Genomic DNA, 15004 nt, shown 5'->3' on the forward strand with positions numbered 1-15004 from the left:
TTCATTAGAACATCACATTTTTATAAGTTTCTTGTGACTTGTGCATGCTTTAAATCAGCAGAAGTAGAGATTAGGATCTTCATTGAAATTGTCAATTCATAAGTCAAAACAATGCTTGAATATTTCTTGCATCTTTTTTTGTGGATTCGAGATGTTTTATGATGACCCTCTGTGCAAAGGTAAATTTATCCTTCTAATATACATATAAACTCATGAAAAAGGAAACTACAGAGAATACAACTCTGCTACCTCATTCTTTTGCAAATCCTTTGTTAGGAAAGACTATTACTGTATGCATTACCAGTATACATAAGAAAATAGGTGTGCTCAAGTCAATTTTCTTCAGCTTTCAATCTCTGTAAATTGCAATTAATCATAGACATTAATAAAACACTCATTTACATTTAAGCTTTTAATAGTGGAAAACATGCATAATCAGATTGTTCATAATGTCATGTATAATGATTTCTAATCTAATTCTTACATCTACTGATTACCATATAAATGTCAGTATTTTAACCTAAATTCTATGTATGATAGTTGTTATTCTATTCTATTCATTTGCCAGCTAATCAAAACAGTAGTATTTAATGGTCTGAGCCTGTGGCTTCCTTGATAGCAATACTCCTTTTAATTGTTACATTATTTAATTGATACAAAAAATGGTTGTCCTAAGTGTTTCTTTGAGTAGAACAAAAGCCACAGCCATATGTGAGAAAATTGGTGGGGTCAAGATCACAGTCCTTTAGAGTAGTTGACCTTTGGAACAGCTATTAAGTACTTAAATTTACTCGATAAGATTTTCAGTTTCATCTAAAATGTTTCTAATTTATAACATCATCAGTTATTAAATGAATTTACATTTCTAAGTAATTCAGGTGTTTCTGAAACTTGTAAATTTTGAAATGTAGATGTAAACAGATCAGTACGAATCCATCTGAAAGACTGAGCATTCAAAAGGCCTGTTAAGCTTGTAACATGCTGAATAATTATGGTGCATGTTGGTCTTAAGTGTCTGTAGACAAGATCCTTGAAAGAAAATATATTTTTCTTCTTTGCATTTCTTTTCTAGTGCCTTCAAAGCATGTCACCCCAAAATAAAGAGCTTCTACTTTGCAACAGACTGCCTTGAAGAAATGAATAGGTAAGTAATATATTATTTTCTTTGATACACCAATAATTGAAAATAATACTTCATCTCACACAGAAATGTGTTCCTGGAGCATGATGTAATGCTGATCATTCGTGTTCTCAATATGATCCATTCTGGTCCTCCACTGGTTTTAGTATGTACAGCTTTACATTGTGTGGCTTATTTTGTTGGCTGGAATTTTTTGTCATGCCATGTAGCACAGTTCTGTAAAGGTATTAGGAAAGTTGGCTGTGTGGGTCTCATCTCTGTTCATTAAATTTTTGAGGTTTTTTATGACACTTTGGGTTTTTTGTTTGTTTGTTTGTTTGTTTTTGTTAAACATTGAAAATATCCTTATAGATGTTATGCTCTAACAGTTTCTTGTATGTAAAAACAATGCATGCCTACCAAAGCTTCTGAGAGTAACTTGCATTATGGGATAAGAGAGTTTTGAGTTCTGTTAGTTCATCTTAGCATAATGCCACCAAAAGCCTGTGAAAAGCAATTCCAAATATTTATTTTTAAACAGGAATAAGACTAAACTAATGAGATGCATTTATTCTTCATGTCAAAATACTTCAGAAAAAAAAAAAAAAAAAAAAAAAAAGAACAACAACAAAAATTTGATCCATTGTATCACTCTTCCAACAAAGCTAACAACGTTGGGTTGGTAGTGTTGCTGTGTATTGTCAAATGTCCTTGGTTGCGCAGGGAGGGCATTCAAGGTCCCGAACAACCTGATCCAAAATTAAAGTTGGCTCTGCAGTGAGTAGGCTGTGGGAACAGATGACCTCCTGAGATGTCTTCCAACCTAAATTACCTTGTACTTCTATCCTGTGACTCAGTGATGAAGGCAGAGGCTAGATAAAGGTGGGGAAGTGTCTGGGAGGATCAAAGACAGAGTCAGATGTTTCACCTCCTCCTGCTACTTCGGGAATTTGTTTATTCACAGCCGGAGTAAAAAGCAAGGACACGTGGGAAAACTTTACCAGACTTTGAAGCCTTAAATCTTGCATGGCATAGACTGATGGAACTGAAATTTCGTTAGTCTTCTCTGTTTGGAGACTTAGGCTCAGCTACCTTCAGAATACAGATGGATTTTTTTCTTTGGAACAATAACATCAAGAGATCATTTTAAACTATATTGACGCATAAAATTAGATGTATTGAAGCACTTCAGGCCTGTTCATCATTCATTAATGAGGAGGAGGAGGAGGTTCAGTTCTCAGGAGTATCTCACTGTAGCAAAGTTTACTACCTGGATGTAAATTTACTGCAAAAAGTTTGTTTTCATTGTTAGCAGTGTTTCATTATTTGGTTATGTAATCTGGCTGAGATCTGTTCTGTACAAAACTGAGGTTCTTCTTCCAGTTTAAAATATGCATGGTTTCTTCCTTAATTTTAGCTACTTTGATAGATGTGATTTGTTGAAGTGCCATTGCTAAGCTCTCACTATTATACCATAACATTTTCTGACTCAAGGAAAACCAGGAAGTCTTGATGTACATTCAATAAAATATCTATTGATTTTCCTATACTAAGGAGACAACACAGCTGTCTTTATGACAGTGTACAGCCTCCATGGAGCCTAACAGTTGGTAGGGTGCCAGGATCTGTTTTCATATCATACTGTCACAATAGTTTGGAATTAACTAGAGCCTTTTTTTCTGTTTTCCATGAGAGGAGACAAAGAGGGGTGAGGTTTCCCCTTGAATTTTTTTTCTTTTGCAGTATTTTTCCACCAGAAGTGTTATTCCAATGGGGTCATTGTAATTCACTCAGCAACCCAAATGATGGATTGCAATGCTGCCTCTGTAAAATCTCTGGGCATCCCCTGCAGCCTTTATATTCTTCCTGGAATTCCTCACCCCAGACATCATGTCTGAAATTTAAATGGAGTATGCAAGATTCATAGAAAAAAAAAATGCACCTAAAAAGCTAACTGTTATCCTTCCAACACATTGCTAACCATGTACTCTAAGGTAATACAGCAAATACGTTATATGGTATCTCATAATTCTGGTGACACCACAAAATTTAACTGGATTTTCCATGTTTACACTGAAAAATAAAAGAGGTTTAATATGTAGAAGAGGAAAGTAGCATTTCTTCATTCATGATGTAGAGAATATATAGCCTTTTTTTTTTCAACTTCATTTACCGACAGCTTGTTTTTAACAGCTGTTTATATTCAATTTCTTATTCAAGATTCACTGTTTACTAGATTGGATTTTTTTTTAATCTCTAGAATATTGGAATCTGCCTTTAATACTGTGTGGCCTTTGAAAGTACTACTCACTGATGGGTAGTAATTGATTTGTGTGTAGCAGATAGTGTTGTTCTTTTGCAGCAGAATTTTGCCTGCTGTGTAGCATGTTGCAGACAGACTTTGCTTTGCAAAATTAATGCTCGTGCTGTTTTGTCAGGTCTACATGAGCATAGCTGTGTTCTTAGAAATGAATTAATAATGAAATTGATGAAGTCAAATTTTGCTTGCCATGGTCACGTGGTATTCCAAGCTTGTTAAAGCCTTATTTCACACAAGTGCTTCATCTGTTCCCAGACCATGTATAACCTATTTATAGCTTTAATACTCCTAAGGAAATTAGCATTGAATTTAATTTTCAGTTGTTTTACAATGTCTATTTTATTTAAAATTTCCTTGTGATTGAAGCATGTGGTTCATTTACAGTCTCCTTGGAGACTCCAAACGTTAAAGAAAGGAAAAAAACACCCTCCTGTTATAGGCTGAACCATTTGACCACGCTTGATTTGAATAACTGGGTTAACTTCATGATATTAATAATTCCCACAAATCTTTGGCTGCCATTCAAAATTACACTATCTACTTAAGTCTAAAATGATGATAAATTGATCTGGGAGGAATCACTCATAATATCTTCCAAGACCTGAAAGTCTGTAAAACACTATTTTTCTTAAAAAGAAACTTTAAAAGGTTGATATGTTCTGAATTAAACTGCTATTGAATATAAGCGATTTTCAGGGTGCGTATCTTCTGAATTTTTGTGTATGGTGTATAACAAGTGTATACACCTGTATGGGAAATTGGTAATCACAGCCTTAACTTCTGATTAATCAGCTGAGGCAAGTGTCGGGTCAGCTGTGGGATACAAGACCAGTATTTGTGCGTGTATTACAGTTGTAATTTACTTTTAATCTTTCTTTATGACTAAGCTAACCCCTAAGAAAAGATCTTGGCAACTAAAGAACTCTGACATATACTCCTATTAGACACTGACACTTGTCAACAAGCAAATGGAAGGCTATCTGTGTCACATCTGTCTGTCCTTATTTACAAGTTCTTTAAGAAATTGAGCTGTGTCAGTTATTAAAGAGTTCTTATTCTGCGGTATCTTGCCCAGAGAAGTTGTGGGGAATATGAAAGAAGCTTACAGGTTGAAATCCCTGAATTTATGTCTACCAATAGTGTTGTAAATTAGCAGGAACAGCAGATTTTTTTTTTCCTTCTTTCTTTGTATCTTCCTACAAACTTGTTTCATAATCGTGGAAAAGTGAAGTCACTCTTAAGGCCACTTCAAGCCTCTGAATTATTGTGCTCACATAACAACCCATCGGTTGCAAGCAAAAAAATTTCTGATCAGAAGTTTCAGGCCCCAGAGGTTGGATGAAAACATGACATGTGGGAGTGAACACTGCAGTAGTACAGATGCAGCACTCAGTCTGGGGAAGATGCTGCACAAGGGGGTGCCTGTATGTTTTCAAAGTGTCCTTTCTTTTGGTAAGCCACCAAAGTCTTCCTTCTGTGACTTATGGACTCTTTCCACAGATTAGTGAACTACTATCTCTTCCTTGATGCAGACCAGACTAGACTGGTTTCTAGCAGTACATTGGAGGAATTTATAGGAGTTTGCAAAACACAACTGCAATTACACAACACACAATCCAAATTAGCATTCAGGTGTGAATTTATCCCTAATGCACAGGAACTAGGATTTGCATAGTCTGAATTACAAAATTAACATAATCAAATTCTGCTAGAAATAATACCATTGTGAATCGATATAGCTGTTCTGTGGGCCAAACAGTTCATCTGCATTTAATAGAGCAGTGTTTTTGAGAAGAGTGCTGTACCTCCCAGTGACAAATGAACAAGTGTTATAGTCCCAAATTGTAATGTTATACTGGAAATATTAAGCCAACACTGCAAAAACTGGAATTTTTACTAACAAGAAGAAGTGGTGGATAAAACTATAAAAATCAGGCCTTTAACAGTATTATTTGGCCTGTTTGGTCTGATTTCTGTAACAGTATGTGGAAATCAGATTTCAGAAATAAATCGTCCCTTTCCTTACCAATATTCTGCCTCCTGCCTCCAAACCCCAAAATCTCATCCATATCTTTTCCTGGCATACAAGGTGGATTCACATGCTGGAGCATCTGCAATGGCATAGTAAAGGAAGTGGTAGATGGAGGTAGCAACTGGTACTTGCCTGTAGATGGATATCAAGAAAGTCTGGTGAATTATCCACAGTAGTCTGGTAAATCTATGGGACAAGACTACATTAGTGTGAAATCCAGTCACTGCATTTCACTAATGAAGACAATATTTTAGTTTCTTCTTAACTGGTTCCTTTACCTACTTAACTGATTCCCTTTGGTACCAGCATGTCAATCCAAGTTCATTTCAACAATGGCTACTCCTTTTGCTTCGCCTAGGCAGTGCTAGAGCTGCTACAGATGTGTTTGGAAATGTATTTGAAATTTGGCAAGAGATGTTCCAGCTGAGTGAGTTTCTCTGATGGTTCCAGTAGATTTCCTGAGGCTTTTATTTGAAATTGTGGTCTATCATAACGTTATTGTGTATATATTTTCTGTGTTACAGAATTATATCTGTACAGTAAGATGCTGCTTTATTTATTGCCACAAGGGTTATTTATTTGCCACAGAAGCAGTGAATTTTATTGTCTATCATCCAGCAGGATTTAAAGACAAAAAAGAAGAAAATAGAACCAAAACAGATTTCTGAGCACAAAGGCCAGATGTGCATTCAGTTGACAGAGTGAAGATATAAAAAATATAAAAAATCCCCATTAAGTGCATGAAGTAGATGCACACACAAAGGGGGCATCAATTGCTATGGTTCACTTGTCAATTCCTAAAGTGTCTGGGGCTTTTTTTTCATTTTTTTCCAGCCTGACAAATCTAAGAAGACAATGCATGAAACAAGATCCACGGAGTCGTGTCAAATTATAAAATCAGAGAGTACTTACAGTTTATGCCTTGAATGATTTGACTTCACAAATTCCAGCAACTGTGTCAAATAAAACAGTAGAAATGCAGGCTGTTGAGAGTTGATATATTTGGAGAGATGAGCTCATTGAGAAAACCATTCAGTGCTATACGTCAGGGTGAGACATCGGTTATGTTTGGGCTTCTTTTCTGTGGTGAAAAAAAGGAATAATCTTAGCCATACCTATTACATGAACCTTTATTCTGTTAAATGAGGGTGTTACTTGTACAGCCTTAGTGAACAGTGAAAATAATGAACCCTTAGAGCCTAAAAAGGAAACATTGATTTTTTCAGACATCCATTAAGCAGGACTGGTCAGAAAGAAGCCAGCATACCAGATACAGAATTGATTTACAAATATAATTCAGTATTGCAAATAATTTTACAGTGAGCTCTGGAATCCAATTATCTCACTGGTCTGAGAAGATGTAATACAAAGTTTATAACCTGAAAATACATATAAATTGCACTAAATAAATTGTAGGTATGAAATAGATGGTTCAAGAGGACTTATATTTCAATAAACTAAAAGATAACTTGATTTAGTTGAATTTAACTTCCAATTCAGATCCGTTTTTTTTTCTTTTAGCCAAATAATGTGCACATATATATAATATATAATCTTTTAGCCAAATATATATATGTTATATATATATATGCACATTATTTGGCTAAAAGATTATATATTATATATGTGTATGTATATGTGTATGTATATACATATATACATATATACACACATATATATACACATACATACATATATATACACACACACACACATATATATATATATAAGCAATCCCCAAAGTAAAGACAGATATATTCCTTATATTCCTGCTCTGAAAATTTTAAAATACAAACCTGTGCTGACATGGAAGTGCAAGTATTAATTGATGAAAAGACACGAGAAAGATAAGAGATGGGTTTTAAATACATAACTCTGTATTTATTTATGATGTGCTTTAACATCTTGGTATTTCATTGGTTTCATTTTTAAGGAAACACTTAAGAAAAATGAATAGTGACGGGGGAGGGATTATTTCCTGAGTTTACACCTTTTCAGAATTAAAAAAAAATAAATGTTCCAAGGCTTTTTTTCACTCATGTTTACCTTGTTCTGGATTGTTAGAAAGAAATAGCCAAGTGGATGACGTCTGACTCAAACCACTACTCTGTTACCCTAAATACAGGTGTTAACCAATTCTTCGCATATGAGGAAGCCATCCTTTTTGATGGTAGCACTTTGCTATAAATTAAGAGTACTGTCTTCTTTTATACTTTCCTATTTACTCCCCAACTCAAATGTACCATATCCTAGTATTTCTGCAACGTTTTTTCAGTCCTTTTTTTAAGGGGGATCTGTGGTTTTCTTTTCTCAGATTTTGGCCTTTACCTGCATCATTATTTTTTCACCTGACTTCCTTTAGCAGCTGTAGGTGATTCAGCTGGTTAGCACTTTGTTTTCAAAGAAATGGTTTCTTTTTTCTACAACCGTTGATGAAAGCATGCATCGCTTCATAAATTGTTTCCATCTTTTGCCGGGCACTTTTAAAATGGATTAGTGATCTGAGAGTTCTTGTTGCCTTTGGTCCCAGGGACTTGCACTGACCTTGGCTCGGCTCATTGTTATACTCGGCAAGAGGAATTGTAACAGCAAACAGAAACTTGCTGCATTTGTAAAATGAGAGGTGGCATGTCATTGTTTTTTAATGCAGTCTACTAGGACAGTGAAGCTGCATGAAAATGTTTTTCTGGTTGTTTAGTCCATTTTAGCATTTCTCCAGTGTTTTTATTAAATGATCAGTAAGAGAATATGTTGCTGACTCCTGACAACTCAGGGCATTTCAAGCATGACTCACTCTTCAGTATCAAGTTTTGATTATTGTCACAGCTACTTAGTTCATGACTGCCCTCAGTGTCTTTGTAAACATCCCTTTCCAGGCCTTGGGGTAGAATCAGACTTGCAGAACAGTCCCTAGGCTGCAATCCCCTGGTACTAACCAGAATTATCTCAGTAAATTTAACTTAACTTCCTGCCATGCAGCTCGACTTTATCCCAAAGCGATGACAACAGTGCCTGGTCGTAACCAACAGAATTAATTAAAACAAAGTCTGAATTATTTAAAATTTGAGCTATTGAGACATAGTACAAAACTTAGTCCTGTATTGGTGTGACTTTTCCTGAGGTTTCCCATTCCCTCCTTTTGGCTTTCTAAGGTAAAAGCAATAAGAAAAAATCATTAAAACACTTGTTGTTTCCCTATAAGTTGTTACAATGTATGTAATTTGGTAAGACTTGTTTCTCATAGGGCTTCTATACATCCAAGAAAATAAAATGTTGGAGTAGAGTATCCTTGGGATACCTTACAGCTCCTCATGCATCACAGCTATTTTCTGTCCAGAATACAAACCCTACCATTTGCTGACCAGTCTAGAATCAAACCTAGTGAAAAGTACTGTTTAAGTTGTTTCCTGCCTATTTTTGAGAAATGAATTGCAAAGGAAAGAAAGATTATTATTATTATTATTATTATTATTATTATTATTATTATTATTATTATTATTATTATTATTATTGAGTAAGAGGCATCAAACTTTCTGCCTCTGGGGCTGAGATCTATGGAGATGTACATGTAAGGTTGCTATGCATGTACCTGCCAGAATATCTCACGTCTTTTTATGATCCCACGCAATTCAAAGTGCTGTGAGGGAATCAGCAGTATAAACCAAACTAGACAAACTATCTCCTGTTTCTTCACTGTACTGCCTGACAGATATAGCATATAGTCTTGCATTGCATGACCTTTGATTAAGCATGCAGTCATTTATCCCTTAGAGAGTCTGATTCTGACACACAGCTCCCATTGCCTTCCTGAAACCTGACATTTGCCCTCAAGGCATTCAGTGCAAAGTTCTGAACCAAGTGGCTGAGATTCACGCTTTCCAGAGGGAACTTTTTTATAACCTTGGCTGCCTGTTTTCTTAATAAAAATGAAAGCATGCATTTGCTCATCAGGCAAATTCATCATGTTTACACAGCTTTCCTTTTGAATTGAGTTTGCATTTCCTTGGGGGCGGGGGGGAAGGATGTGTTAACTGTAGGAAAAAGATCTGTAATCTCAGCACTTCTGTAACTCCTGATTAACCTCAAAAACATTCACTTGGGCTTTTTAAAAAAATACAAAACCTAAGATTGAGATTCTTTTTCTTTTGTTAGATGAGAATTTATCACTTTAAACCAGTGAATGTCATCAGATATCTCTATTCATTTTCTTGACAAAGAGCTAACTCTGAATTGTGGTAAATGGGGTAAGAATGTACTTGTAACTATTGCAAGGATCTTCTTGCCTTTTGGTAGGAAAAACAAATCTGGGCAACCTTCGAGAAGCAAAAGTACCTTCTGCTATTTCCAGATATGGACGATGAGGCCATATAAATAAAGTAGATAATCTGTCTGCTGAGGAAGTCCATGTTATTTTGAAGGTTAATATTAACAGTCATCAGCAAATAACAATGAGCAACAAGATAAAACTGGCAAGAAATTTAATCCAACATAAATTTCAGCGCACTGATCACCAAAGAGGCTGAACTTGGTTTGAGTTTGAAGATGGTAGCACCCTGGTTATTGTTGGCGCTTAAGCAGAACCTTAGTTAAAGTATCTAAGGCATAATGCTTAATTGTCAAGGTAAAATATGACTACAGCTGTTTTTCTCCAATGTTAACAAGCTTAGAAATTCAGGAATAGCTGTTGAAAAAATAGTAAATAAAAATGTTTAATATTGAGAAAGTATGATGTCATTTCAATTACTGCTATAAATATCACCTGTTAAAAATGAAGCAAATGTCAAGTGATCAGCGTGTCCTTTCTTGAATGAAATTATTCTGGTGAGCACTGCAGAAAATCAGCCTTTCAGTAAACCTGTTAATCCATTTGAAATTTACTTCCTTAATGATAAAGATGAGGTATGCATGCTGATGCAATGTCTCTGTTAGCAGTTGTAAGCCTGTAGCTGGTATTTGTGAAAAATAATCACTGATTTAATTTTCACTTCCAATCTGGGGACTTCTGTTTTAATATGGAAAGGCAAAGCAATGCAATTGTACAGTTCTTTGTATTTTCATACTTTTGCAATTGAACTAATCATTATAACAATTACCTGTAAGAAGTAAATGTTGTTATCCTCTTGTGATGCTTATGTAAGTCATAAGATATATAGAATGATTTGCTGAAGGCCATACAGTGAGTCAGTTTTCTATCTCATATTACAGATGAAGACCAATGCTCTGAGCAACTGCAGGGCACTGCTTAGACCAGTAGATGAATACATGCTGAATTGTATTCTATTTTTAGTGGAGTACGTTCTTCCTTCATTTTCTGTCTCCTTGCTCCTATCCTTCATATTCATCTTTACAAAAGTAATGTATTCATGAATGCCCTTAAAAGCTTGTTTTGTTCTAATTATACTTAATAGCTTTCCTGTTTCTATCTGCAAAAAAATGGTGACTGTTGTAGAGTACCTAATGTTTCCTAATATCTTCCTTGAGCAGTCTTTGAAAGGTTTTTTTGTTGTGATAGGATTCATCAGTCAAGAAAATAATTATTAACAAAATGTGCGTTTCACTGTTGAAAAGAAAACAGAGCTCCTTCTAGAAAACACATTCAATATGCTACGAAATTGATGACAATAATTTGGTCACTGTGTAAGGGAGTATTTAAGACTGTAACTCAGATATGGGTTTTCATGCAGGTATTATCATCATTCCAGTTTGTTATATAGTCTCTTGGTAGCATTTTCAGGAAAGTTCTTGAAGTAGTGATCAAAATAAATACAGTGTGCTCCTGTGCAATAAATGCAGTGTGAACTGGAACAACTTTCAGTCACTTGAAATCATTAACTACTGAATTTATCTGAATCATGATTTTAACAGTCTGCAGTGCTCAGTGTAGGGACTAACTGTTGTTTCTGACTTTTATATGTGATGGGAATCTGTACACCATCAGGTTTACACTTGACACTGCTTTTAAGTATCCCTCTTCTTCATTTCCTGTTATTCTTTTAGATGGATGAATCGTCTGGGTCTCGCAGCAATTGGTTACACACCTGATGACAAGGATATCCATCCTGATGAAGGTGATGTTTCAGAGATAAGTAAAAGAGCAGAGAGTACATCTGTTCATTATTTGAATGAAACTGAAGATGTCATAACTGACTTCTTTATTAACATATGGGCTGCTATGTCTTATCATAAGAATGTATAGCCTTGAAGAATTAGATTTATTAGTGCCTCCAAAACAATAAAATAAAATACAGAATAATAATTTTAAGAAATATTTTAGAAAAATGATAAACACAATGCAAAGTCCATGCTGCATTATAATCCCTGAGAGCAGAGCCATTACCTATGCTCATCACCCTAGAGCAAGCGAAGACATCACAGTTACAGGGTCAAGACGTGCTTTAGATCCATTCTTCATCTTCTGAGCCTTGCCTTTTTTGTCATGACCTATTAGGTGAATGCAGTTCAAGTAAATGTTTAGGCTCAGTTCTACATTGGCTCCTTGAAGGAAGTTTCCTTTTGAAACTCTGACCAGAAGCTGTTGTTTATTGTACAGTGGTTAGGTGCTTAATGTGTTTTCTGTAACACTATCCTAAATCATTGGAAGGTAGTTCTTTGTACCTGTGTATCTGAAATACCGTCTGTTTTTGCAAGATCTGCTCCTTAGTTGCTGCCAAGTGACCTAGGTGACTGTGAAATGTTTGCCCTTGCAAGCTAATGATATTTTGAAACTGTCAGAATAGCTTTCTTGTGGAAAAATACATCACTGAAACCCAGAATGCTTTGTTAGCAGATTACTGGAGTGAAAGTGACCAGGATGATGTTGACGGCTCTTTAACCCTGAAGCAGGAAGGCTCCTCAACACTGTGTGACACCTATCACCGAACACCTTCAGTGAGTTATAAATACTGACATTAGGTCACCACCAAGGATGCGCTTTGATCTGCATTTTGTTTGTTTAGAATATTAATTATTATAAAGGTTGGACAAAGATAGATCTCATTGTAAGAATGAAATTAGTGCTGTCCCTCACGAGCTATGAACTGAGTGTTTTCATAAGAAGTTGACTACAAAGTAAGGAGAGGTCTTCTTACACAGATATGCCACCAGACTGTGTATACTACATTTTTTGTAGTATGATACAATACCTAATATCAACAAAAGATTCAAATGCTGACTTCACTGCAGAATGTGAACATAATGCAATGAATGGGACAGTTTGCATTACCGAGACTGTTTTTAGGTCATGAGTATTGGACACTGGATATTATTGGGTGTTTGAAATTAAGACCAGATCACATTCATTTCATAATTACATTGTAGTATGAACATTCATTTGTAAAAATGAATTTTTAGAGGTAAGGCTTTTTATTTTTTTCGTCTGTTTTTCACCAAATGAAGCATTGCATACAATACAATAGCAGTGACAGTATTTTCTGCCAGCGTCAAAAGACATTAAGTAGCAGACAAAAATACTTCTAGTATATTGTGTAGGGAGAGGTTTTGATAAATTAGAGGAAAAAGTGTTTACAAACAGGTTCTAGTAGCAAATAAGAACATTTCTAACATATAGAACATGATGTGATATTTAATCTGTTTCTAAGCAGGTAGGACTGTTCTCTATTTTTCTTTCAGATTTTTCTTCAGCGTGAATGACACGATCCTCACACAACCAGACCCAAAGAAAGAGTGACTGAGGCAACAGCATCACATGGGTGAAGTTCAGACTGATAATCACCCATGTGATGCTGTTTTATCAACTGAGACACAGGTTAAGCCTCTCCCTTTCTGTTTTTTCACTTTTTTGCCTTTCTCTTTGTTTTTTTGAATTACAATGATACACAGACCCAGCAGAATTAAAATGATCAGATACATTTAGCAGTCCCCCAAATTCAGAAATTTTCCTGGGTGCTGAAGTTTTTTTTTGTTGGCTTTTTTTTTCTTGTTTGGCTGGATATTTATCCTCTAAAAATAATAATAAAAATAAAAATCCAATTATGGTTTCTTCTGTGGGCTTTCATGTCTTCACAGCACTCTGCTGGACTGAGCATAAACTGGACAGGTCTTCAGAAGACTTTTGTTACCAAGTGGTTCTTTCCAGCAGTAGTTAACAACAGGCAGAGAATGTGCAAAACAAGAATAGGGAGTGGTTAAAACATAGCATACTTTATGTGAATACTTTTTATGCACTTGTATAGAAGTATTCACAGCTAGGTATGTTCTGTTCACAAAGGTTCATATTATGACATATCAAAACACACATATAAGCCCAATTTATTAGTAAATATCATTCTTGAAATTTTCTTGGGTATATTTGAAACTTTGTCTTAAAGTCAGATCTTTTTTGTTTCTTTCCAGGTGACTTCATCAAGTCCATTCCCTGAAGTCAAACATGGACGACACTTTTCAAGTGAATCAACATATTCCCATTCTTCTGCTGAAGATTCTCGACAAGATGTAGCAGGAAGCACACATTCTTCAGGATGCAGACCTCCCTACCGAGAAAGACGCTCATGGCAGGATCTGATAGAGACTCCATTAACCAGTTCAGGGCTCCATTTTCTCCAAACTGTTCCTCCTGATCCAGAATATGTGAGTGGTCAGCCTGGAATGTCACCAGAAAGACGAAGACAAGCAACATTGCCAGTACAAAGACGTCATAATTATGAACAGGATGGGCCTTTCCCTTTAGTGGAATGTCAGAGAGGACATGGCTCTCATAGCAGGCCACAGAAGCAACGCAGTCAAAGTCTTCCACGAAACAGAGATGTCAGGGTTAAGGGACGTGTGAAGTCCATAGAAGGAACAGAGGAAAACTTAGAAGAGAAAATTCCTATTAGAAGGCATAATAGTTTTTGTGCAGAAGGTAAGCTTTTGGAGATGCTCTGATATTACTTACTGCTTTGGAAGAGTAATAATTCCATTATTCTCAGTCAAGTTTTTGTCCATCAATATTTGTTTCTGACAAATTCATCAGTGACTGTGGAGGTCTTTGCATTTAAAATGCTTGAATGTAGTGTTAAATGATATAGCTTTGTGGCTTTTCAAAATGAAAATGGGAAGGCTGTGTCAAAGGTTATTTTACACACTAATTTGCAGTTTATTTTTTTTATCTACTTCAGCTGAATTGCTGTGGCTGTTCTTAGTTTTCTTTCTTTTCTTTCAGAAAGCATAAAAGAAACTGAAGAAAACTTAGATGGTCTGCAAGAGCTTTATAAATCTCTGGAACAAGCTAGTTTGTCAGCTTTTGGAGAACAGCGCCCTTCCACCAAGCAGGAGTTTCGCAAGTCTTTTGTAAAGCGATGTAATGATCCAGTTATCAATGAAAAGCTTCACCACATCAGAGCACTCAAGAGCACTTTAAAAGTAAGGCTTTATCATTAATCTTGTGTATGAGAAATCTGAAGTCGTAGAAGTATAAACTCTCAGTGTATTCCCATAGATATAGAGTGTTTCTTTACCGCTTTAGAATTAAGTTTCAAAGAAACTAACAGTACTTGAAAGCAATTGCATTCTAGTCTCAAATCAAAGTGAAGCC

At 35.6% G+C, this 15004-nt stretch overlaps 1 protein-coding gene across 1 annotated transcript in view; it reads left to right on the forward strand.

The window, feature by feature from the left end:
- LOC140251378 (connector enhancer of kinase suppressor of ras 2-like) overlaps positions 1–15004 on the forward strand; it is a 177067-nt gene that overhangs the window by 153453 nt on the left and 8610 nt on the right. The window contains exons 20-24 of the mRNA XM_072335085.1: positions 1073–1144; positions 11470–11540; positions 12257–12360; positions 13825–14332; positions 14633–14832. Coding sequence (XP_072191186.1) covers positions 1073–1144; positions 11470–11540; positions 12257–12360; positions 13825–14332; positions 14633–14832 — 955 coding nt within the window. The remainder of the gene's footprint in view (positions 1–1072; positions 1145–11469; positions 11541–12256; positions 12361–13824; positions 14333–14632; positions 14833–15004) is intronic.

Source organism: Excalfactoria chinensis, chromosome 4 (genome assembly GCF_039878825.1).
Source record: "Excalfactoria chinensis isolate bCotChi1 chromosome 4, bCotChi1.hap2, whole genome shotgun sequence".
In the NCBI taxonomy this organism is placed as follows: Eukaryota; Metazoa; Chordata; class Aves; order Galliformes; family Phasianidae; genus Excalfactoria; species Excalfactoria chinensis.